This window comes from Oenanthe melanoleuca, chromosome 18, assembly GCF_029582105.1.
Source record: "Oenanthe melanoleuca isolate GR-GAL-2019-014 chromosome 18, OMel1.0, whole genome shotgun sequence".
Lineage (NCBI taxonomy): Eukaryota > Metazoa > Chordata > Aves > Passeriformes > Muscicapidae > Oenanthe > Oenanthe melanoleuca.
In genome coordinates, this window is record NC_079351.1 from 6,468,863 (window position 1) to 6,494,489 (window position 25,627).

A 25,627-nucleotide genomic window follows, 5' to 3' on the forward strand; every position below is an offset into this window, starting at 1 on the left:
CAACTCATGCAATTCTTTATTCTTTGCAATTTCCTACCTCTCATTTGAAAAAACAAATACTTCACTGTTATCTAAAAATATATTAAAACATTGCCAGCAACTCAGCACTTAAAGCAAAACAACCATCACCACCCAGTGTGAATGCACAATAGAAGTAGCATTTTTGGTAAGGCAAGTGTTTGAAGAGTTCTTGAGAACTGCAAGAAAAATAACTCAAGTTACAAAAAGAAAGGGCCGCTTTGCCATCATGAGACTTAACTAAATGCACAGCCCCAGGGCAGGAATGGAGACTGCCATCCAGGTCAGCTTGGGGTGGCTGAGCCAACTTGCATGGGAGTGCACCCAGCACAACTACTTTATATCAAATCAAAGACAACCTTACCTTAGAAATTAAACTCCCACACAAGTACAAAAAAGCGAGGCAAAACAAAAAAACCCAAACCCAAATCCCACCAAACCCTTGTCCAGTTCACAGTGGAACTCTACAAATGCCTGTGGTACCACGACAGTGACACTGAGCACAGGGTGTCCTGTCCGTAAAGCTCGGGCGTGTCCCCAAGACAACTCCACAAGCAGAGTTTGTGAAAGAGCTCAGGTCAGCTTCTCCCTGTATTTTCTTCCTTCCAGCCATTCATTCTCACCTCTTACTCTCCACTCCCATGCTGTGCTGGCCCAAGTGTTAGAGGAATTAGGATAGGACAGAATGGAAGAAAAAAATCAAACATCATTTTCAAGGACTCAATTTTTTCCAACTTACTTCTAAATTACTAAGTCCCAGTGAAGCTTGGTTACTTGGGTGAATTCTGTTTCCACAGAGCACAGGAATTACAACTAGAGGAGAAGCTAAAGTGGTGCCTGTACTGCACAAAACAGCAAGTCCTGATCAGAGTGAGACACTCCAAGGAGTTGGGAGTTCCAGGCAGCAACTTCAGTGATGTTCCAGCATTGCAGATTCTCCCAAAAGCAGGTGTAACAATAACCACCACTGTACAGAAAGGCACTGTTTAGATGACCTATAAAAATGACAGACCAAACACAGGAGCAGAAGGAACTTGCTTCTTCCTATCCAGCTTCAGAGCACTATCACATCTTTTCCCCCTTCTCCAAATATAGTTTTAGAATGGGAACTGGCAATACACTCCATGTTCAAAGATGACCAGCAAAATACTCAGAGCAGTATCCAAATGCTTTTAAAAGAATTCCCTACACTATCTAATCTAGAACTCCATCAGTGTAGTACAATAAAATCTCAATTATCCTATGAATCTGTTCAAACAGGAGGCACAATAAAATACCAATCTTTTAAAGACAAAGAATCACATTTTCAACTCCCACCAGCAACTGTCCTTTTTGCTTCCTTTTCATTTCCAGGCCTGAAGAAGCAATACCACTTGTTTTCATAATTGATGCCCAAAACAGAGTAGAGAGGACAGAGCTTCCTCCCCAGGTTACAGACAAAGAGCTCTTGGAATCTTCCAAGTCCACCTGACAATGTTTGTTCAGTATAACATGTTAGCCCAGTGCAGAAGTCTTCTCTGTCACAAACTACAGTTAACCCTTTACAGTCAGTTAAAACTGAAATGACTTGCCAGTAACTGGAGTGAAGATGTAGATAAGGAAAAACCAGGAAATTCTGTGCTCCACTGGAGTTGTCCCTTCTGCATTTTAACTACCCAGCTACATATTTTCCAGCATTTTGCATTAACTTCTGTGTTTGTGTAAGAAGATGAGGAGACACTCCATGAAGTTTTATATTTTTGTGTGTCAAAGACTGAGACAAAGCTCCGGAAAATCCCATTTCATTTCAGAAAAGCTAGTAAATAAAATAGTTCTGACCTATCAGGAACTAAGAATTTCCCAATCTTCTGAACTGTAATATCCACAACTAATTCATCATCATATATGAATTGCATCCTTTGTAACTCAAGAGTTGATTTACCCATCATTTTAGACTGTCTGTTAAGACAAAAAAACCCTAACCAAAAAAAAAAAAAAAACCAAACAAAAAACAACAAACCCAACCAAAAAACCCTCTGAAACAACAAACCACCACCATAGTGTACGACTCCAAGTAGCAGTGTCTTTGAGTGCTTTACTATTTCAGGATAAAAAACCATCTAATCTGAGGTTTGTAGAACACACCTCAAACACATTTTTTCACTACATTTTTGTAGCTGTTGAAGAAAGGGTTAAAGCCAGGACATTTTCAAATCTAGAGATTAAGTGTAATGAGATCAGAATAATAAGATTACCATAATCTGCCTCACACACATAGCTAAGATCAGCCCTAATCTCTTCATTTTGAGACAGATGGAAAAAGCATGAAATCAGAGATAACAGGAGGCCAATTTCCTAGAATTTCCAGCTTTGCAAGGTTCACCATTGCTGTAAGTCAATATTTTGCTAGATTTGTACCCATTTAACCAATTCTAACATAACGTACTGGAAGGGAGAATCAGACATCTCTAAATCTATACCACATAAACTGTAATACATCAGTGTAATTTTAATATATTGCAGAATATTAAAGATTAATCTACTGAGACTGCAGCCAGTATCAATATCCAGATTTTTTAGCTGGGAATGCAGGGAATAAAGAGCAAACCATTTGAAAAACAAAAGATCTTAAAACTGCACATGACCAGAGGCTGCTCATTGATTTTTCCTATGGGGTGCATAAACACGTAGCAATTTGCATCTGTGACCAGTCTGACAGAAAGCAGTCACAGGAAGGCACAGTTTTAACCTCCCTTTAAAACAGAGTATTAAAGAGATGCAGCATGGAACCATCCCTTAATTCTTCTTTTTGGCAGGGGGGAGAGGGGAGGTAAGAAATAGCCTCAAAAATACAAGAGAGTGGTTATGGTGGCTACTGTCCTCTTACCTCGGTGGAAGGTGGCCAAGAATCAACAATAGGGAAACTTAAGGAAAAAAAGATTAAAAGAAAAAAAAAAAAAAAAAAAAAAAGAAAAGCATCCTGGATTTTAGCACTAAATAGGCTCAGGATGATGCCTTAGGATTAAGTAATACTGTTAAGGGAAACAGTTAAGCAAGAAACCATCCAAAGAATTAAAAACAGACTGATGGCTGTAAGATAAATGGAAAATTGTATTTAAAACAGCTAATAGCTCCTAACTTTTTCCTAAAAAAAAAACCAGCTCTATGTTGCAGGACAGTAAAACCTCAGTCCCTTTAAATCAGATCCTGCAACATGACACCTTCGAGATTCAATGTGAGGATTTAGCAGCACTTTAAGAGTTATACAAAGACCTGAGAAAGGGGAAAAAAAAAAGTGCCACAAGATCCAATCTCTTACTGAGCAGGTTCACCTGCCGGTTCAGACCAATTACTCTGTAAGTCTCAGAGCACCGTTCCCATGCATCTGCTCTTGGCCAGTGATTTTACAACATGTCTTAATTCAGCCCACAAAAAGCTTGTTCACACTCTCACAGCCCTTGTGATTTTGTATGGTATTATACAGACACAGACACAAGTAGGAATTTGGTTGTCTTCACAAAAAGCTCTTTATTGCCTCAGCTCTGTTTGTACATATGTAGAACTTGCTGCCCCACCTCTTATCTATCCATTTAAAATGTTAAATTTAACTGTTTTGTGAGGAAGACGTGGACATCTGCCAGAAGCACTTATCACCCATTTTATTTTGGGATGGCTCCCTGGGGAAAGCCAGAAGGGGAGACCTGATCCCATCAGTTCTGCAGGGCTGCACCAACAATCCCATCCCCACAAAAAGAACAGCAGCACCAATAGTGTAATTTTACCCTCCTGGCAGAAATGAATTTTTGCTATCAGAATCTTACACTGCATGTAATCAAACCCTTGCTTAAAACAAGACACTTTCATAACCAGATCAGAAATTCACTTATAAAGAAGCCTTGACTAAAGTAAAGAGAAATTAATGAAGTTTATTTTCCCTGTACAAATCAAGGCAATTTCAGTGCATAGAGCCAACATTTTGGCTCAGTGTGACATAAGAGTTCAGTTTTCTACAATATAAAAAACACCTTTTAAGGGATTTAAACCACTAATTTACCACTCAGGAAGTGCAATGATACTTACCAGAGATTTGTCACTTGCAGAGAGACTGTTTTAATCAGTACATTTTTGATTAAGTTTATTTAATGTTTTTACTGACTTATGTCTAGCAACATCTTGAATTGAAGAGGAAAGGGACAGGTATTTAGTCTGGCTGATCTTCAGAGTAAGAATATTTAATAGAAAAGGGAACTCTCTTCATTTTCCTGTAACTGCAAAGCTGTTCCCACTTCCTTGCTGCTGGTGGGACATGCACACACAAGAGGAAGACACTTGCAAATGGTTTCTGATCCAAATGTTCAACATCATCTGACTCATCCCTGCCCCATTTGCACAATGCAAAGCACCCCAAAAGCCTGCAAGCCTGATTGTGACAGATCAGACCACACTGGGGGCACTTTGCACCACTGGCTCTAGAACACCAAACTCACAAACATTTAACAGGATGTCTCCAACCTCACCAAACGAGGAGAGAAGAGATGAACCTTTCCTGTACAACATTACATTAACACCAGTGATTTCCCTGCTTGTGTAACACGGAAAAGGGGAGAAAGAAAGGATAACAAAGAGGCCATTTAATGCAAAAAGATTTTTATGGGATTTGTTTTTAAAGGCTTGAGAAGGCACATTGCTGTTTCTTGCACGCCGTGTTTCAATGGATGGGTGCAGGTCATCAGTAACACTTCAAAAGACACCCAACAAAAAAAACAAAGAACCTGGTTCACTTAAAAACAACAACAACAACAACCACCCAACCAGGATTATGCTACTGCTGCACTAATAACCCAAAGTTAAATGACAGTTCAAACAACCCATTCTTACATGCTATTCAAGCCACCTCTGGAGGCTGTTAAGAGATGCAACTCTGCTCATTTCCACTTGGCCAGGTACTACTAAGAGAAAAAGATTTCAAATAACAAATGTACTGAAAGATCTTTGTTCACCAAAGCCATGATTAACAGTGGAATTCAAACTTCTGGGCATGCAAGAAGCAAACCTTAATGTCAAAAAAAAAAAACAAAAAAAAAAACCAGTCACCACGGCAAACACATTAAATAAAATATATATTAAAAAACATACAGTAAAAATGGGTTTAATTAAATGGATTTTGCAGTTAAATAACCTTTCTGAAAATATATTTAATCACAACTTTGCTTAACAGGTTGTTCTGAGCAATTATTCTAACAGTTTTAAAAGCCAGTAGAACCAAACTGCACCAACTGGTTATGCTCAGTAATCTCTCCAAATCCAGAGTTTCCCTAACAACTGCTTTCAGCTATAAATCCTTCATCTCTTTTCCAGGTTTCCATAGGTCTTTGATCATGAGACATACAACTTGTATGTCAATATCCTTAACATTGTATCTTGAGTAATTTTATGAGGAAGACTTGGGCAATCCACTTATCAATCCCATCTTTTACACGAGTGCCAATATTCCAGCCTCCCTGGCACAAAGCTTCCTCAGTGCTTTTCCAGTGACTTCAGCATATGCAAACCTCAATAGGGCAAACACACCAAATTCTCTAAAAACAGAGCAGGGCTGGAGTACCAATGTTCTTCAATCCATGACAACTTTCAGAAGAAACATGTGATTGTTTTCAGGCTGCTACAGGATAATGAACTATTATATCCCAAAAATCTTTTAATGACATTTAAGTTTAGCCTATTTTTGGGTCACAACAGGCTTGAGTCAAAAAGTTATGATTCATTCCAACATTAATATATTTTTCTTTCTTCTTCAAACTCATCATTAAATGAAGGTTCAATTAGTGGAGAACCAATAGGATCCAGAATGAAACACCCTCAATTCTGTACTCATAAATCTGGAATAACAATTTCTGGAGTCACAGTGGCCTCAATTTAACCATAAAAACTCAACAATTTCTGGCCAAACAGGAAAGCTTAGCCTTTTTTCAAAGAGAAAAGAAAAACACCCTCCCACCAGAGCCTGTAAAAATACTCCTCAGGAGACTGAAAAAAGAACATGCTTTGAGATAACTCCTGATGGAGAGAAAAGGCCACCAGAACCACAGACCTGGAATGAGATGGTAAAGGATAAGGATCATTCCTTCAAACAACAAAAGCTATCAGAACTAAATGGCCTTTGTCTAAGCCCAAAAAGATGTGCCAGGAGTCACTGTGAATGGCAAAAAGTGGAAAGACACCTCTTTGGGAAAGGAGGAGGGAAGATGACACTGTACAGCAAGGACCACACAGCCATGGCTGCTGATGGTCTGTGACACCCACTCAGGCCAAAATACTGCTCCTACTCTGACTTCAACCGGAAAGTTCACGGCCAAGAACTCCAAAGCAAATTTAACTTTCATTCTACCTCAGAAAAAGTCCAAAATCACAGCTGTGGGGGTTTACTGAAAGGAGACTGCTGAATTACACACTGGAAGGGAGGGGAGAGGGGAAAATGAGAAAAAAAAAAAAAAAAAAAGAGGGGGCAACACAGTGATGCTTAAAAAAAACCCCTTGTGTAGTAAAGTTCCTCTTTCACTTCAGAACTAATAAAATAGCATTTGTTCATGTCCCATTCTCTCCATAAAAGGAAAATATTTAAATGCCATTTACTCACACAAAGTTAGAGTAGAACTTTGTATCCTTAACAGACTGAGCCTATACTAGTCTCTTGTAGCTCACTATCCCATGGATTAGGCTATGAAACAGTTGTCCACAGTTACTCAGGATCAGGAAAAAAAAGAGTATCCTAATATAGGAATAAGTTTTTTTAATTTAAAGAGACACTACTTACATTATCTCAGACGAACAGAAGATATGAAAGTGATAAAAGGTGCCTTTTTAAAAATATACTATTAGAAACACCAGCTGTATTGACAATAAAAGTCTATTGTTGCTCCCTTGGCTTGTGGGGAAAAATAATCCAAGAGTCTCCTTATATGAATAATGCAGAAATGCAGATATGAAATGCTAAAAGCAGTAACTTCCTAGAAAATCTTAAAGTCAAGACAGCTGAGGCACAAAATTCTTCATGGAAAAGAAAACAGATAAATAAAACCATCTCCTAATTAGTGTCTCAAATTAGAAGAACTGTTCCAGGTCAAGAACAAATTAGAACAAGAACAGGACTCATTATGGCTCCATTGTAATAACCTGGAAGGGATATCACAATGCAGGTCACTGACACCCCAGGGTGTCTTATTTGACCACAGACTAATTTTAAGCTACAAAGTACATTATAGCAGCACAGTATCTCCATTGTAAGTCACAATAAAAGCTACAGCATTAAAACTCTCCCTTACTGGGAGATTCCAATCAGGAGATCAATGCCTTGGTCACAAAAAACTCCCCCCAGGGTCCTGACAAGGGGTCAATCATTCCTACACAACAAAATGGGATTTTCAGACCATGCATTAGTGTGAATGCATCCAAAAAGATTCCCAACAGTGGAGTTCTGGGAAGATCTCAGTATGTGAAAGCCAGCTCAGGGATGTACTCACCAACCAGGACCAGGCCTTATCTAAAGATTTTAAAGTACATATGAGATGACAGATGCTAGTTGGTCCCAGCTGCTTTGCAGCAATATTGCCAGGCCACAGTCATAAAACCTCCCTGGAAGTACAGAAAATATCCAATTAAGTTGACTCTTGACAGGCAGCTGTTTGGAGGCTGGGCTCTTCTGGCAAAGCTATAAAAGCAAAAAGCAATCTTCACCTCAGACCTTCACTTAATCAGTGGCAGAAGAGAACAAAAATATTACTTCATATACAGGACAGCTGAATTACTCATTGTGATAAACTGGAAATAGTCAAAAGGCTTTTCCAGGCTTTATTGGAGCTGTTTCATTTAAAAATCCAACGACTCAACTTTTGGCTACTCGTCCCCACGAATGTGCTCATTAACAACACAAGAATCCCTCCCTTGGTGGTTAAAAAGGAAATCAAAGGGTCAGTGTCTGCAGCAGGCTGTGCCACAGGATCTCAGGACTTGCTGCAGCTTCAGCAGCCATCCAAGAAACTAACAGAGGGGAGAAGTGACAAAGCTCATCAAGAGAGTAAGGAAATGTACTCAAACTAAAATTCATCAGTTACACTGACAACTTTTAATTCTAAAAGACCAAGTGATAAATGTCAGATTAAATACAATATGCAAAATAACACGTGTGAGGAAAAACACAACCCAAAAACCCCAAAGAATTGTAAATGTATGAAGCTTAGGGTTTTCAACTATTACTCCTCAGCAATTATACCACAATCAAGGGGGCAGCAAATTGAAACTAAACTAGAAACATTACCTGTTTCTCTTAAGAACAAAACAAGTATTCTGACACTAAATTTGTATCAGCCCCTTCGTTCTTTGAGTACTTACATTGAGCATTTTCTGAGATTGGTTAAAATGAATTAAAAGAAGTTGCAAAATGAACCTAGATAAAACAAAGTATGGAATGGGTTTTGGACTATAAGAGATCAGACTCTCCCTACTTCCTTCTCAAAAAAAAAGCAACAAAGACAAGAAGACATTTGCAAATCAATTCTTCCCATGAGAAGTACAGGGGAGCTGTTTTCCTATTGTCTCTTGCAAGGGGAGGGTGAGAGAAGAAAAGAGAAAATTAGTAAAACTCCTACATATCATGCTTCAAATGAAGCAAGTGACTTTATTCCACTTAATACACGTTTACATTGTGAAGATTTCATGCTGTAAAGATGGATTCAAAATGAGTTTAGAAAATGCACAGAAGGTGTGGCCACCAATATTGAGGCACAGCCTCCAGCTGAGTGAGTCACTCCAGCCTGACTGAAGGAAGCCAACACCTTACACTAAGAGGAAGATGATGTCCGGGGCTAAATATCTGACCAACACAGTCAGCACTAGTGGGGTCCATACAGCCCAGTCTAGAATGGCAAATATTCAGAGTAGTGAGAAGAACAGATTAAAAATTTATGTGTAAAGAATTTTCTATTTCTTTTAATTATGAAAATTGTGTAATTCACTTCAGATGGGAACAGTTCCCAGAACACTGTGAAGAGCAGAATTTACTTCCATCAAAGAAAGTTTAAATCATAATACATAATCCATTATAAAGGTACAATAAAATGAGTATTATCTGTGGCAACCAGCAGTGAGTGGGAGAAAGGTGACTAATACAGATAGCTGGCAGTACAGTACAAGGGCCATGTGAAATGAGCTCAAATCTTCTGTGGGGGCTGAAAAACCTTGGCAAACCCAAGCACACCCCAGGAGTGTTACTTGATCCCTGCCATTAGGACAGGAGAGTTAATTTTCACCCATTTGGATGATGGCCTCTCCCTCCCAGTTAGTAAAGAGGGAATTTTGGGAACCATGAGTGGGGGCAAATAGATGCTTTTAGAAGATTTTGATTAAGTATGACCAGACTTCTCAGTTTTGTCTGCAATTCTGACCAAGAACAGCTAAATGCAGATAGGAGTCAATGTAAACTTAGAAGATTGCGTAACAGTATTCTCTTTGTGAGGACTTTAAACTAGGGAGCCCCTAAGGGTTCAGAAAAATACCCTTGGGGTAGTTCAGCCACTTCTACAGAATTTCAACCTGCAGCACACCTGAGTCACCCATTAATTGTTTTCAGTAGCTGACCAGCCTGCAGAGCAGCTCTTTTATCAACATACTGCCCTATGTTTAGTAACTTTAGCCTTTTTGGAAAGTTAAAAATAATGTTTTCTTCTCAACAAACAAGCTTTAGGGGAATTTATTACTTATCATGCAAACAGAATCAACAGTGCTTCTAATCTTACTGCGACATCACGCAGGTGTTTGTAATCCAAACAGAGACAGGTGGACTGACACACGAAGTTTTCAAAGGAAAGAAAGCTCAAAGTTTAGAGAAATGCTGGAAGCCTTTTTAGTTGTGCCCTTCCTTATTAGTCTCTAAAGAGAGTAAAGGTAACAGCTTGTGAGATTTCCAGACACAACAGCTGTAATGGGAAGGGTGGAAATCAGGAAATGTGGGTCAACTGTAATCACTTTGGTTATCTTCATTTTTTGTGACCCTGCAGAGACAGTTGTTGGCCTCAATCTGAATTTTGCTAGGTAGGAAGGTTGGACATGATGATCTAAGGGATCTTTTCCAACCTAGGAAACTCAATGATTTTAGGGTGAATCACAAGAGTCTTCAGCTGCCCATCCTGGCAGAGAGCAAGTGACACTCTTAACCTTACAGGCAATTTTCAGGGAAGAAAAATGAGGAATGTATCTCTTAGTAAAGTGAATGCAAGTGTCAAGACAGCTTGATGCTGGAAAGAAGTTCAAACACCCTGGCACAAGCAGTCAAAACAGACAAATCCACACAATTTTTGACAAACTATATAGTTTCAGGAGAGGTAGGGCAGAGGCACTGGTGCAAAATGTATTTTAAGAAATAGGGACAGAAGTGAAGGCAAGGAGGAAGTAGAAGCAACTTCTGCTTCCTCCATTCCAGTAATCAGCAGGGAGCTGAACTGCCAGCCCTGCTTGAGCACTTCCAGGATTAAGGACACATCTAGTCCAAGTGGTCTTTGAGGACATTTAGAACATTACAGAAACAAAATTTAGCTGTGAAATATATGCACAACAGGTTCCCCTAATACAGCCAGGACAAGGCAAATCTGCCAAGCTGGTGTTCACATTACCAAAATTCAAGCATTGTTCAAAGGCAAGGTTGGGAAAAAGAACATTTTAAATGCCAAATTTCATCTTTAAAAGTGTTCACTGTTCTTGGCTGCCACTTTCTCCTCATCTTCCTCCTTGCATTTGGTTCTTCCCTTCTTTTGCAGCTGTAGGATGCATTTTAAACCCTTGCTTCCCTTCCCCCTCCCATGAATTTCCTTGATTAGTTGTGTCCCCAGAAGTAGTAAAGATTAGAGCACAAGACCTGAAGTGCACAGGAGCTCAGGAAAATACCTCTTGAGCAAAAGTGGCAGATTTTCCAGAGGTACTCACAAAAGGTAGACACTTCTGCAGCTTAAAATCCTACCTACTCTAAAATAACTGGTCTTAGTGGATTTATCAAAGCATAGCTCCTTCCAAGCAGACCATAATCTATTGTTAACCGCAGTAAGTAAAAACTAGATCAAATGGTTAAAGTGTCATTTTCGTATTTATGCTAAAGAAGTGCAGGTAACAAAAGAATACTTCAAATTTGACTGTACATCAGGACTTATGGCAAAACCTACTCAAGCTCAGCAAGAGTTACAAGAATTTAAAATTTTGTGCCCATTTCTCACAAACCAGAGGGCTGACTAGCTCACACTACAAGCCTTCAGCACTAGCAGAGCTGCTATGATTAGTGGAACCTGCTGGCTCATACATAACTCATGAAGAATTCCCCCCTTTCCTCCCAAGGGAAACAATTTTGCATAACAGCAGCACTTCCCCCCCACCCCCCCACGTAAACCTGTAGAGTTTTAGTACAAGTTAGAGCAAGAAGTAGGTTGGCTCCATGGAGAAAGCATGAATTCCAGAGACAAATTATTTAAATAAGAGGTTTTAGAGACTAACTGTATAATTACAGCTCAGCTGGAGAGAAAAAAAAGGCTTTCTGCTCTCTCTGCATGAGGTCCAGCTGCAGTGGAGCCAACAGGCAGCTCCCAACAGAGCGTGCAGACTGACACGAACTCATGCAAACCAGTAAATCCTGCAGGTACAAACAGAATCATTCTACTCTGTCAAGTATTCTCTTCTTATATTTTATTTATAAAGGGCAGTAACATTTGAACATCACCATTCTAAATTAATTACTCTACAGAGGCTGACAATCTACTTCCTAGACAGAAATAGCTGTTCCTGGCTTTTGCCTTATTCCAGTCACTGTTCTGATCTGCCACCACAGGGTCAAAACCCACCAGACTTCAGGAGTCCCCAGTACCAGAAGTATTTGCTTTTCACAACCTCAAACAGTTGGAGACAAAAGAATCCAAGATCAGGTACAGAAATTCAAGTGAGCAGTCATTCCTGAAGGGGATAAAAAGCCTCTTAAGCTCTTCAAGACATTTAAAACATTTTTAAAATGGGCTTATAGTCAGTATCTATAGAAAAAACACAATTCTTTTCTTAAAGAGAGACACACAGGCTGAGGAAAATTATGAACACAACTATTTAAAATGCAAATTTCAGATGCATCTAGTAACTAATCAGGAAGTATTGTAGAGTAGCATCTGGGATTCAGGAATATAATAAATACCCTAAAAATAATTTTCATGAGCAGTTTTGGAGACTGTCAGTTCACTTTTTGCTCCATAAGAACTCAGCTGTAAACCCTGTGTGTTTAGCACATGTCATCATGAAAAAACACATTCTTAAGTTTGTTAAACCAATTCTCACTTGAGTTGTCAGATGGTGGCACCAATCATGCATACAAGCCATGGGAACAAGTTCAGGCTCCACCACAGACATTCTGCTTCTCAACATTTTCTGTTCCATTTGAACACCTACTCCTAGGAGGTGTTACAAGATGTCTTCAAAGCTGAAGGCATGTGCCACTCACACAGTGCTTTAAATACTCAGCAACAGGGCAGGAGCCTCAAAGTGACAAACAAAGACAAGCCCCAGGCCTGACAGATTGAAATGGACAATGCTGCTAGTCTGTCTAAAAAGATTTGGCTGTTTGAGGGAAACAACTTTATCCAGCATTTCCCAATGTAGAAAATGAAAACAAACCCAACCCACCCCCAAAGTCATAGAAAGTATTCTCCTATCCTGTTTTCCTTCCCAACAGCCAAAGCATCCAAAAACCATATTTCTTTCCAAGTGTATATTAATTATTCCAGTCACTGGTGCTTGCCCAGCCTGGGAGATAACTTAACTGCCACTGCAGGACCAGCAAAGGAAATGAAAGAGCAAGAACAGCTGGGGGAATAAAGCTGCAGATAAGAACTCTGTATCAAACTGCTGCAATATCAGCCTCCTGATCTGCCTTGAAATGCAGAACACACACAAGTCACCTACTCACTTGCATTTTAAATCTAGCACAATTTTCAGAGAAAACTGGAAATGATAGAGATCAAAGGCAGCTTTCCTAGCAAAATGCTAAATGAAGCAAGCAAAACATAAAAACCTGGTGCCTCTTTTCATGAGTGCCCCAGTGAAACACATAACTACACAAATGCTCCCTTTCTAAGGCTGTAAGACAAAACTCATCTCCACTAGGTCCTGTCTGAATTCTTTGTGATGTGAATGGCTTTAAATGTACTTTTTTGGGAGAGGTGGAGGATGTGTGTGTAGATGTGTTGGTTGGATTTTTGAAGCTGTTTGTTGTTATGGTTCTAAAATTAGCTTTGATGCTTCCAACCTTTTAAAATGCATAAAAATAGAATTATTAAAAATTTAGCAAAGGTTGTAATTCAGGGATAAAAAACAAGTATGGAAATCTGCCATCTTCAGTATAATAGCTTACAATACAACACTTCAGCCTCACAGCAGCTGTGAAAATGTTGAACATTATCTTTAGTAGTTCTTCTAGTTTACATTCCTACTGTAAAATTAATCAAGTTTAGTAAATTAAAGCCCCTTTTTGCTCAATTTGAGATTACAAGGTTTATTTGCTCCAGTGTTGATAGGGCAGTAATGCCTCATTTTCTTACATTTTCATAAAACAGGATTAGTTTAGCCCAGCACTTTTTTTACCTGAAGTTCAGGCTTTAGTATTTGATTTATGGTATGTGGCCCCTGGCAATTTTAAAGCACAAGGGATTTTATGAAGGGGTTATATAGCTTATTCCTTGTTTGGCTGAGCTCTACACACAAAAACTGGATTTCTTATCTTCCCTTGCTTAGTTGGATCCTCATTAATAGTTGAGAGAAATCAGGAAAGTCTGAATATCACTACAAACAGCATCCCTCCTCCAGCAATTAGCAGGGCTCTGAACACAAACTGGAAATCCATGAATACACTCCCAAACCTTAATACATGCCACTAAAAATCATAATCCTTCTTTTCTCCCCTCAAACTGCAATAAAGCTTTCACCATATTAATTTAAAGCAATAAATTAAATCAAAGTTAGTTCATTAACACCCAGGATGTCCAAGAATAACAGATGTTATTGATCTGAAATTCTCAGACAATCCCTAATCACAATAGTTAATACAACAGAAACGTTACCTGACCAAAGAAGGGAGGCAGCATTTTTGTGCTGCCAGTGAATAAAAACAAAAGCTCATCAGGTTGGTTGCAGTCTGACAAGCAGGTTGAACAAAGCAGATAAATAATTTATCAAGCCAAAATGTGATTTGCTGCTATGCCTGTGCTAACACTTGTCTGTCATGCCTTGCATATCACAAGCTGGACCTTGCAGAGAGGCTGTAACAGCTCTTCCATTAAACTGGCAAAGGCTGCTGAGCTTCAAATTAGCACCATCTCCCTGGTTATCACAGAATGCAACACATGCTAAGAGAGTGTCACAAAATCAGCTGAGCTGACCAGTAGCTATAGCCAGTGCTTGTTCAACATACAGAACTCCTGCAGCCTTCAGGCACCTCACAGAACTCATCCTTCTCTACTTTCAGGGGCAAGTTTAAATAATCATCACAAAAATCTTCTAAATAAAAAGAAAGATGCCATATTTAAGGTGGAATGTGTTTAGTCCTTGCTTGCAAAGACCCCTTTACACCTTCAGACTGGAATACTCCATCCATACCTATGCTTCCTGCATAGAGATACCTTCAGCAACACAGTCTTGGCCTAAGCTCTTTTACAAATACAGAACACACACTTTGTTAAGATTAATTATGTCCTTCCCACACACTTCACCCTGATGCCTACAGAAATTGTCTAATGGAACATAACCCACCTTCAGATTACTTTTATACATAAGAGGAAAAATATTTGAGAAGTTTGCACTCAAACCAGGCCTTGAACATTTTGGCAGATCAGAAGAATGCAGCCCCTTATAGCAGCATCTCTTTGTGACACAGATTTCCAGCTGCCAGATCAACTACATTTCAGATAATTGTACTTGGTTTTATGTCTCTGTAATGTTCTGACAGTTTCATCATCTTAGACTGCAATATTGATCACATATTGATGGCAATTATCATCCTTCTTCAAGGCCACCAGCCAGGGAACATGACCTAAGCACTCCTCTACAAATCAACCATCACACAGAGCAGAGCTGCCACTCACAGGTAAGTCACAGAATAATGGAGCTTGGAAGGGTCACTCAATCCACCCTCCTGCTCAAAGCAGTTCTAATTAGATTAGAGTGCTCAGGGACTTGTCTGGATATCTCCAAGGATAGGGATTCCACAACTTTTCTGGGCAACCTATTCTAATATTTGACCTATTTCACTAGAAAACACATAGTGCTTGCAATCTGGCAGAATTGTTAATTCAGAAAATTGTTTTGCACACATTAAAATCATCAAGACTACACTCAGTCCATCCCATTACAACAAATGGGAAATGATGGAGGAGTGTGTAAAGAAGGATGAATGGGAAGAGAGTTTACTCAAACCAGGTAAAATACTGGTACTTCTCTTCAGCAAGCCATGAATTTCTGTTCTGTAGGACAGACACCATGACATAACAGCCAATGCAGGTGAAGTCACAGATGAGAGAGGGGAAAGAGCAGAAGGGAGACAGTGCTCCCCTCATTTATCATCATTCTGCCTCTATTTGAAACTGTTCCACTCTATCCTGACAGAAAAATGGTTTTCATGCAGGAACTGAAAATGCCACCTCAGCATCAAGTGTTAGCAAACACTCAATCCTTTTAAGGACTGACAAAGAAAATAAGTGTGGTGACAAACACTCATGTGGACAGAACCAGCGGCGACTGTCAAGTGTATCAGAATGGGAAAAATAATCTTGACTTTGCTTAACAAAACTGTGAAGTGATCAAAATCCTATCAAGGAAATCCTTCTTTTAGCTCATAAGGAACTTGGTTTGTGTATCACACAAAAGGGAAAATCTCAAAATTCAAGACGATGGCCTTCTACTTAAAAGGCCATCTACCTTCAGGTGGCCTTCTACCACCTGAACAATTTGAATAATAAGAATAGTATCTAAGCACTCATTAATTAATTATGCTGACATCTACTGGGAACAGGAACTTGCTTCTTCAGAAGAACATTTTCTAGCTATGCTCCAATAGCTAGAGAAAGAGGAAACAGAGTAATTTCAAGTTAAAAACAGAACAATTCTAACACTTAAGATATTAATTAATATGTTTAGTGCTCCTGTATTAATCATACAGAAACAGTTCTTAGAGCACCATGGCATTAACTTTACACTTCTGATTAGATTTAAGAGGAGTAGAGAAAAGAAATCACAATGAGATGACAAAGAACTGTGATTTTTCTTCTCTTTTCTCCCCCTGGTTCCTGCCAAACCATCAGCAAGTATTAGTACACTTTAGATCTGGGTATTTGCCACTTAGCATGAAGGCCAATAGTTCTGAATAACAAATACAGAGTCTGAATTTAACTCCTCCCAACTTCAATATATACAGAAAAAAATAAAAGGTGAAGACTGTAAAGACATCAGGACAACTGTCAACTGTTCAAAGTGAGAAAACAGTAAATCAAGATTTCAAGTAGGAATCCCTCAACTTCCTTTGCTTTTTTAAGTAACAGGACAGGCCACCTTCATCCCTCCCAGTAGGACCCCAGTCACCAACAAGTTCCTGTGAAGCAACAGGAAATGCACAAAGCTAGAGAGCTGCAGCACTCTCAGAGACACAGAAGGAAGCAGCAATCTTGCCTTTCTTTGAAAAAGGCTCAGCAAGTAGTGTTTAGAGTATGTGAAGTTTAGAGAAACCTATCAGTGATCATCTCCTGAGAGGCAGTACCACACACTGCTACAGAGCCATTGGACAGAAGGGCAGGGGACTCACTGAACTGCCTGGGTTACAGAAACCATAGAAGCAGCTTTTACCACCTAGTGCCCACCAAAAAAAAAAAAAAAAAGAAAAAGAAAAAGAAAAAGAAAAAGAAAAAAAGCCAAGCACTTTTCCTCTTCACTCAGCTGTTTTACAATTGCAAGACAAAGGTCAACTATCTTCACTCACTTTTGGAAACCAGCCACAAGATTACTAACAACCAGCTTAATGGCTCCAGTTCAAGTGCTATTCAATCAGGTTCTGAATCAGTGGGTAGGCAGCAGTAATGGCACATGACATCATAGGCAAGTTATCTGCTGAGGTCACAGCAGCCAGACTGGGCATCTCTGCCTTCTCTCCTCACAGGGTGAAACATGGATTTGCAAGGAATGGGAATTAAACTGTTAGAGATTTTGTTCTAGCCTTGTATGACACATTTTGCTACAAATCAATCCTCTGCCATCCTCAAATGGCCACATGGCTGATGTGGCTCTCTGGAGTGCATCACCACAGGTGTCTCACAGTTAAAAGGTTTCACTACACATGAAGGTGCATTCAACACGTTGCAAGTTTATTCCTCTTCCCAACTCCTTTGAGGACAGGAGGCTTGACCTGGTTAATGAGAGACATCACACAGGGCACATGACTGCGATACCCTAAGATTTCTCAGTCAAAGCTCTAACAACAGATCTGGTATTTTCAGTGGAAATTAATTTCTACAACCTCAAACACATTTGAAGAGAAACAGATTTTTGAAAGTAACTAAGTGCCACAGAAGTTTGTCAGTTTGGGTAAACTGGAACACTTCTAACTAGTTTGGATTTATTTGTCTGATATTCACCAGCTTTACACAGTCAATCTCATCACACTGCACAGAACTCAGTCAATTCTGTGCTTAAGGACTCCTGAAACTCCTGATGCTTACACTGACTTTAAGGATAATCTTGAGCAATTTACCATTTCTATGGCTCACTTTATACATCAATGAGGTAAACATGTAAAATTTGTGAGCATTTTCACATGAATATGAGCGGAAAAGAAAGGAAATACAGACTGAACAACTGTTCATAAATGCTTTGAGGAAATGCTCAGCCTAGGTTTTGGGTTAAGTAGGAAAATCCTTCTTTGTATTCTAGGAAAAGTGTAATTTTAATGCAGTATAACAGCATACATATGTTTCTATTTTTGTGACAAAATTTTTATCTATGGGATGACATCAAGTAGACAGGACTCAAGAACATCTTACTATCAGCCACTGTGCACAGATGCAAGACTTTCAACAGACTAAACTTTAAAAGCACTAAAAAACCGTGTTCTTCCTTTACTTCTTAGAGAAGAACATATTTTTAAGCAAATGAAAATTTTATTATATTTCTTCATGTACTTAAGCAAACTTTTACCCCAAACTAAATGAAAATAGCTGAGAATACACTTTACAATAAACTATATTTCATTACACTTCATTTTTCCTTCCTATTCAACATTTTCTACAAGCTGACTTCAGCTATACTCTACTTCAAATACACTAGAAAAGTTGAGGGCAGCTAGTAGTAACCCAAAATAGAAGAATACAGGTCAGGTTAAAAAAAAACAAAACAAAAATAAACAAGTCAAAGTTATCGCTAAAGGTGACAGTCTGAAACATTCAAAAATAGCCCTAGGAAATATCCTGGTAATTTACACACAGATTGGCACTGAGGTGTAAAGGTTTAACAGGAGTTTTCAGGCCAATTATGAGTCATCAGGGATGTGTAAGATATACATAGATGGAGTCATTTTTTAAGTTAAAATCTCAAAGCATTATATGCTTTAGCAACCTTTATCTGTTTACTGCTTCACACTTTTCCACAACTGAAATATCAGTTATAAAAGACACATGTAAGGTTTACACATAAAGGTTATTTTTCCAGCTTATTTTAAAATGTAGTTAAAATCAAGCCCTTCCCTGGCAAAAATGTTGAGCAGATGAGTAATCCCAGTGAGGTCTGCTGGACTTGATTTGTCAGCACACACACAGTTACAGCCTTACATCTGCAGGAAAAGCACCCTCCAAACTGTTTCTACTCTAAGCATTTTATAAAAAAAAGCAGTTTAAAAGTACCTTAACACCAAATATATCACACTAGGAAGGTAAAGCTCACCTTTATGGAGAAACAGTGACTACGTGAATGAATTTCATTAAAGCATTTTGCTTTACAATATGGCTCTTATTACTTGGAAGCAACAAAGCTCTGAGCTACATTTCACAGAGGTCAAATCACTAAGGATTTTTGCATTTTACTCCTCCTCAAAATAAAATTTTGGGCTTGTTCTGTGTGTCCAGTTTTATTACAGTTGTAGAAACTCAACTGTTTTCTCAAATTCCTGTAATATAGCCAAGATGAAACCTAAAAAGCCTTTGATATATTGAAAGAACCATAGACCAAAATTCCTCTTATGCACTCCAACATTCACTTACATCTGCACAGATCCATTATATATTCAGCCACAAGCTTATCACTGCAGTTCATCAGGAGTGAAGATAAAACTCAGCTTCGATATTTGACAGCCTGATGCTAAAAGATTATCTACTGAGAAATAATCAAATGACTGTTCTTTGATATTAGAATCCTTGGCAGGAGGCAAAGAAAAGGAATACCAAATTGATCTTGATTACTTTATGGGGCTTCCTCTCATAATCTATACACTGAATTCCCCTTTCTCTTGCACTTCTGCTTATTTGCTGCCGTGTTTATGACTAAGTTTTCAAATATTTCAATCTCAGAATAGAGAATTGGGAGACTTTGGTATGCATGCTTAATATTGAAACAAAACAGCCTCTCCTGCTCTCAGAGAGGTGTGACTGGGATTTAGAAGATCTTGACGCTCCATATTTAAAGAAGATGGCATTCTCTAGGGACCCAAATGAGGGTCAGGTCAGACGGACAGGAAGAGACTCAGAGAGAAACTGAACAGCCCAGGGGTGAAAAGAGACAACTCCCGAGCCCGAGCCCTCCACTTACCTTAAGGATATCGCCCCGTTTGAAGCTCAGCTCGTCGTCCGCGGTGGCTTTGAAGTCGTACTTGGCGATGGCTTCCATGCTGGGGCTGCCGCGCCCGGCGGTGCGGGCGGTGGGCAGGAAGCGCTCCCTGAAGCCTCCGCTCCTCCCGCGGCGGCGGCTCCCGGCTCCGTGCGAGGCGCCGGCCCCGTCTCTCACATACAGGGAGGCCGGGGGACGATCCGCCCTAGGGGAGGGGGAGGAGGAGGAAGAGACGGGCCATTAGGGGAAGTGGCACGGATCGATGGCCGGGGCCGCGCCCAGCGCCGCTCCCTCCGCGCGGCGCGGCTCGGCCGCCGCTTCCTCCCGCAGCCGCTCGCCCGGGCCCGGCTCGCCCGAGTGACGCGTGCCGCGGCCAATGACAGCCGCGGGGCTGCCGGGGGCGGGAGCGGCACCAGCACCGGCCCGCCGGGAGCCACTGCCGGCCCTCGCCCCGGGGCTGCGGGAGCGGCACCAGCACCGGCCCGCCGGGAGCCACTGCCGGCCCTGGCCCCGGGGCTGCGGGAGCGGCACCGACACCGGCCCGCCGGGAGCCACTGCCGGCCCTGGCCCCGGGGCTGCGGGAGCGGCACCGACACCGGCCCGCCGGGAGCCACTGCCGGCCCTCGCCCCGGGGCTCGTAGCGCCCCGCTGCCCGCGGCGCGGCCCTGCCGGGCGGGCCCTCCCCGCTCCCGCCTCTCCCGGGAGTCTCTCCCGCTCCTCGCACCGGTAATTACAGCGATGGAACGGGGGGAGGACGTGACCAGCCGAGCCCCGGGCTCGGCACCACGGGACCGCTCCGCGCCCCACCGGCTGCCCTGAGAAAGACCCGTCTGGAAATGCCCGCACCGATGGTTTGGGTTCTGCCCATTCACACAGCTCATGTGGATTTAAATACAAGGTAGACAAAGCAGAGAGTGCTTCTGGGTTTTTGGAATGGAAAGCCTATCAGCAAGTATCCTCAAATAACATGACACAGAAACAAAAGTTTGGGCTGACTCTAAGTAAAAGCAACCATCCTGAAATTGAAAAGTGTTTTGAGCAATAGAACATGTTAAAAAATCTTTGTAATTCATTGTAAAAATCGACAAGTTTGTATCTCTTACAGGCTAGAGAAGACATTGAATCAAACCTGGGAAGTCATATATACACACTGAAACAAATGAAAAGGCTTAAATCCTGCTCTCAGGTTTGAATAGGAATGATTCACTATAACTCCAACTACACTTGATAGCAGAGAAGCTAAATAATTGAAAAAAATACACCAAAACACAAGTAAGACAGTCTGTAAGTTAAAACCCACCATGAATATCCCCTTGAAGAGCTAAGAGAGAGCTGGCACTTGTCAATGACAATTCAAGACAGAAGAGATGTGACAAACACTGGTGAACCCACGCACCTGCTAATTCAGGCTCTATGGTTGTGGCCCAGAAAGAGCCCTGCTGCATGCAAAGGCAGCAGATGGCAACAGCAATTTCTTATTTCAGAGAAAAACCTGCCTTATAAAAATACAGTTCAGCAATTAAGATGCTTATATTCCATGAGCCCCTGGTTTGCCCAAGCTTCAGCTCCCTGCAGAGAACAATGAAGCTCGAGGTAAACACCAGAACTGAGACTGTATCACAGGAATCTAGCAGAATGAGAGGAGGTATTTACAGGATTTGTCTTGATCAAAAAAAGACCAGTTTAGCAGGGTCCCCACATGGACAGATCTTTGGGATTTCTTTGGTCCTCCTACACAGCACTACTGAAATGACAGCAAGACTGAAAAGAATCACCTGTCACAAAGATTCCAACAGAACAATGTCCTCGTGGTGTCATGACTGATGGAAATAAATTACTGGATCCAAGCTTCGACCGACACACATAATAAAATCCATAAAGTGGATCATCATAACTACATTTTTGATTTTAGTCTCAAGGCCGATGAAAAACCTTTCTGATGTGAGTCTTCCACATCATACCAGCACACCCATCCAAACAGCAACAATTACTTCCCTTCACCAGAAGTATTTTCTCTTTGCTGCTTCTACTGTGTTGTGTTCACTGCCTCCTCACCGTTCCAACCTGGCTCTTGGGGTTTGTCAACTGATGGTACTGATAATTTTCTGCTATTATAGCACTATTAAAGGGCAACATGAATGACACTGTATGAAGCAATGGAAAATGCAATCTGCTCAACGCTTGTTCTCTACCTGTCCTGTATCTTTCATGGTAAAAAAAATGTATTTCTAGTACTTCTCAAATACTACTTGCAGCAATCTTTGCGTGTTTCTAACACCACCATCACATAGGTGAAGACAAACACCTTCAGCCAAGAGAGCGTGGCTTGAAAACTCCCAAGTTCAAAACCTAAGAACATAACACCAAGTTGCACACCTTAAAGTACACACAAAGCTTGAGACACATTTAAAGAAAGAAACTACTTATAAATATTCCTTTTTTGGGGGCACACAAATATTGCTACTCATGCTGCATTACCAGTTAAGAATTACTGTTTTCAACTGAAGGTGTTAATACACAACTTTCTTAGAGAAACTGATGCAGCATTTCCAAGAACTATACTGGCATTTCCCTGAGCTTAATAACAGCACAATGTCGGGAAATTTTCCAGCACAATTCCAGATGAAAGAGATTCATCATGCAATACTCTTTAAACATGCATTAGTATTACTATCACCATCAGATATACTGTCAACATACAAAGGAGTGATGTTTCCAGGTAACAATGTTAGCAGCAGCTGCAGTGTAGAACAAAACTTTAACCTTCCCGACTTTAGAAAAAAGTGTAGCTGAAGTTTAGGCACAAAAGTTACATATGAAACAGGAAAAAGCTTTCAAAATATTAAATCAAGATACTCACGCAGCAAATGTCAGGAAAGGTAAAGTCAAGGCATAATTCCCTAAAGTCTCTTAAGATTATGAATAGCAAATGCTTCCTTATTAAATTAGTTCTTACATTCAGCCATGTTGTTATTAAAATATGAACAAACCAACTGCATGAGGGGCAAAAAAGCACAGTTGTATCTGCATCAGGCAGAGAGCAGTGCAACAGGACTTGTTACTGCAGTGAACACAGTGCACAGACTGCAAATGGAGTAAGACTGGTATGAATGAATAACAGTCAATATATGAACACAATGATTGCATGTTACAAAAATTATCAGATGATCTTGACAGAGAAATGACTAAGACTTCACAAAATACCAATGTTTCTCACCTTACTGTGACTTGGGGTAAGACTTCCTTTGCTCTTAAAAATGCTGGGAGGGGTGAGAGGAAGAAAAGGCAGCAGATGCAGCCAACAGTAAATGCTCATTAGCAGTAGTGCTGCAGCTCAGGATGGAATAAAAGTAATTATAAATACAAATCTCCCTGTTGTGGCCAACAGGAAACAATTCTCATGTTCACTTCAACAGGTATTTCAAAAAGCACACAGGCAAAGGTGGGCTTTTTACATTACTCCTAAAAACAGCATGGTGTTTAAACAAAAGAGAGCTTTCTCATTGTTCTCTTTTTACTGTTTTACTGCTCTTCTGGAAAGTGATACAAGCAGGAATAACAGAACAACAGACAGTTTAGAAAAGCCAAAGAGAGGCGAGAGAGATTCAGTGGGAGATTTTGGAAAGAATCAGATCCTAAACTTCATCAGCTGCTTTAGGACAAAACATTACTGAGGGTGGTAGGAAGAAAAATGTGTGCATACATCATCTGGAAGACATGCAGAAATGCAAGTGTCAGGCTCTAGACAAAACAATAGAAAGTAATTATAAGAGCAGAACACTAACTCAAATTAGCCAAATAAGGAAGTATAACATAATAAAGGAACAAAGTATAGTATAAATTATACTATCAAAATATAAACCCCAGAAAATTCAGGATCACAAATGATCCCCCTGATCTACCACCTTAAAGTGATTCAACTTCCTTCAGCACCAGACAATCACTTACAAAACTAAGCTACTGCACAAAGCAGAGATAACACTTATCAGATCAAAACATTTTATCAGGTAACAGAAAACTTCACCTCTGCCAGAATTTATTTACTGGCAGTTCTTTTTTTTTCTAAAACTGTCTAAAACTGCTTTAAATGTTACAAGCTTAGCTGTATTATGAAATATTCAAAATACTGCATGACAACCTACCTAAGAGCGATAACAACTGAAAGGTCTTTTTGTGGCACAAATTCTCAATATCCAAAGTTTGCACAGAAATGGAATACAAAGAACACCGTGTTTGAAGATTGATTAACCATCTGTGGTCCTTCAGATTTTGTCCCTTGACTCCAGACATTTGATAATTTTTGAAACAAAGAATTAACTTCCCTAAACACTGTATCTGTGAATTGCTCTTGCAGTTACTAACTGCTACAGAATAGTTTTCACTGTAGGTTATAAAAGAGGAGGTCTGAGTCAGATGTTGTGGGAGTTAACAAGGCTGCATCCTTGTCTTCTACAGATTATTTGAAACTATATTGGCAAGTCAAACCTTATCCCACAAAACCAGCACTGGTTCTCAAGCAGGAAGTTCAGAAGAGAACGAACAGGCCAAGAGAAAAACGTCCTTCTCTATCACAGAAACTCCCGTTTGAAGCAGGACCCCAAAGGTGTTTGAAGACAGTGCGGCAGGGATGTTATCCTGCCTACAGGGTACTCGCAGCCTTTTAACCTTTGGAAGCGGCCTTAAGTCATAGAACTGCTTTTGGGGAATACAAAAGATAAGCCCCAAGAACCACGGCCAGTGTGCACTCCCCAGCTGTAGGGCAGAGAGGAAAGCGACCCCCGCCCGGTGTTCCTGGTACGTGAGCCGGGAATCTCGCCGAGCAGATGACGCCTCTAGAGCCCCGAGCTTATTTCAATCACACCCCCGCCCTCCACCAGAGCCTATATCCCCTCCACACCCGGCGGCCCGGGCAGGCCGGGGCCCGGCGGGACACGGGGCCGAGGCGGAGCGCAGCGGGGAGCGCGGAGCACGGCGGGGCGCAGGCCGCGGCACCGGGGGCTCAGCGTGTGCCCTCCCCGCTCCCCGCCCCGGCACGGTCCGCGGTGGGCGGCGGCTGAGGGGGCTCGGCGGCCCTCCACACGGCCGGACTCACCGCACAGCGCTGGGCGTTCCCGCCGCCTGCCCGGCCCCGCGCGGCCCGGCCCGGCCGCCGCTCCAGCGCCGCCTCAGCCGCCGCTCCGGCCCCGGCCCGGCCCCCCGCCCGCCGCGCCGCCGATCCCGCAGCAACTCTCGCGAGAGCCGCCCTGTCAGCCCCTCCGCGGGAGCGGCGCCTGCGCGCTCCCTGACCTGTCGGGGGCGCGGACACGCCCCGCGCATGCGCAGTGCGGCCCGACCTGCCCTGCCCCTGTCCCGGGCGCCCCCGGGGAGCGCGGGTTCGTGCAGGAGCGAGCGCGGAGCGGCGGTGACAGGCCCCGTTCGAGCAGCGCAGCAGCCCGGGCCGGGCCATGTACCTGAAAGGAGGGTGTAGCCCGGCGGGGGTTGGGCTCTTCCAGGCATCTAGCCATAGGACAAGAGCGCCAGGGGAGGTTCTGGTTGTGCATCAGGAAGACATTTCCCACCGAAATGTTTATTAACCACTGCAACAGGCTGCCCAGGAGGTGGTGGAAGCACCGTTCCTTCAGGTGTTTAAGGAAAGACTGAATGTGGCACTCAGTGCCACGGTCTGGTTGACATCGTGGTGTTTGATCACAGCTTGGCCTCGTTGGTCTCCGAGGTCTTTTCCAACCAAATTGATTCGTGATTCTGCTATCGAGGCTCTATT

The 25,627-nt window shown here is 41.5% G+C and overlaps 2 protein-coding genes across 2 annotated transcripts in view; one reads left to right on the top strand and one right to left on the bottom strand.

Moving 5' to 3' along the window:
* GRB2 (growth factor receptor bound protein 2) overlaps positions 1 to 25,068 on the bottom strand; it is a 49,569-nt gene extending 24,501 nt beyond the window's left edge. The window contains exons 1-2 of the mRNA XM_056506138.1: positions 24,959 to 25,068; positions 19,849 to 20,071 (exon numbers count right to left, since the gene is read on the bottom strand). Of these exons, the coding sequence (XP_056362113.1) occupies positions 19,849 to 19,926 (78 nt within the window). The 5' untranslated portion in view covers positions 19,927 to 20,071; positions 24,959 to 25,068. The remainder of the gene's footprint in view (positions 1 to 19,848; positions 20,072 to 24,958) is intronic.
* On the top strand, positions 19,925 to 20,685 carry LOC130260680 (nematocyst expressed protein 3-like). Its single transcript, XM_056506293.1, has 2 exons — positions 19,925 to 20,016; positions 20,076 to 20,685. The coding sequence occupies exons 1-2, from the start codon at positions 19,925 to 19,927 to the stop codon at positions 20,683 to 20,685; spliced, it is 702 nt and encodes a 233-aa protein (XP_056362268.1).
* Positions 25,069 to 25,627: the final 559 nt, after the last annotated feature.

What these genes read in the sequence shown, in the direction of transcription:
- LOC130260680 (XM_056506293.1), top strand. Translation starts at nt 19,925, where the DNA reads ATGCTGGGGCTGCCGCGCCCGGCGGTGCGGGCGGTGGGCAGGAAGCGC. An exon ending in CGGCGGCGGCTCCCGGCTCC is followed by an intron (nt 20,017 to 20,075) that starts GTGCGAGGCGCC and finishes GATCCGCCCTAG; the next exon opens with GGGAGGGGGAGGAGGAGGAA.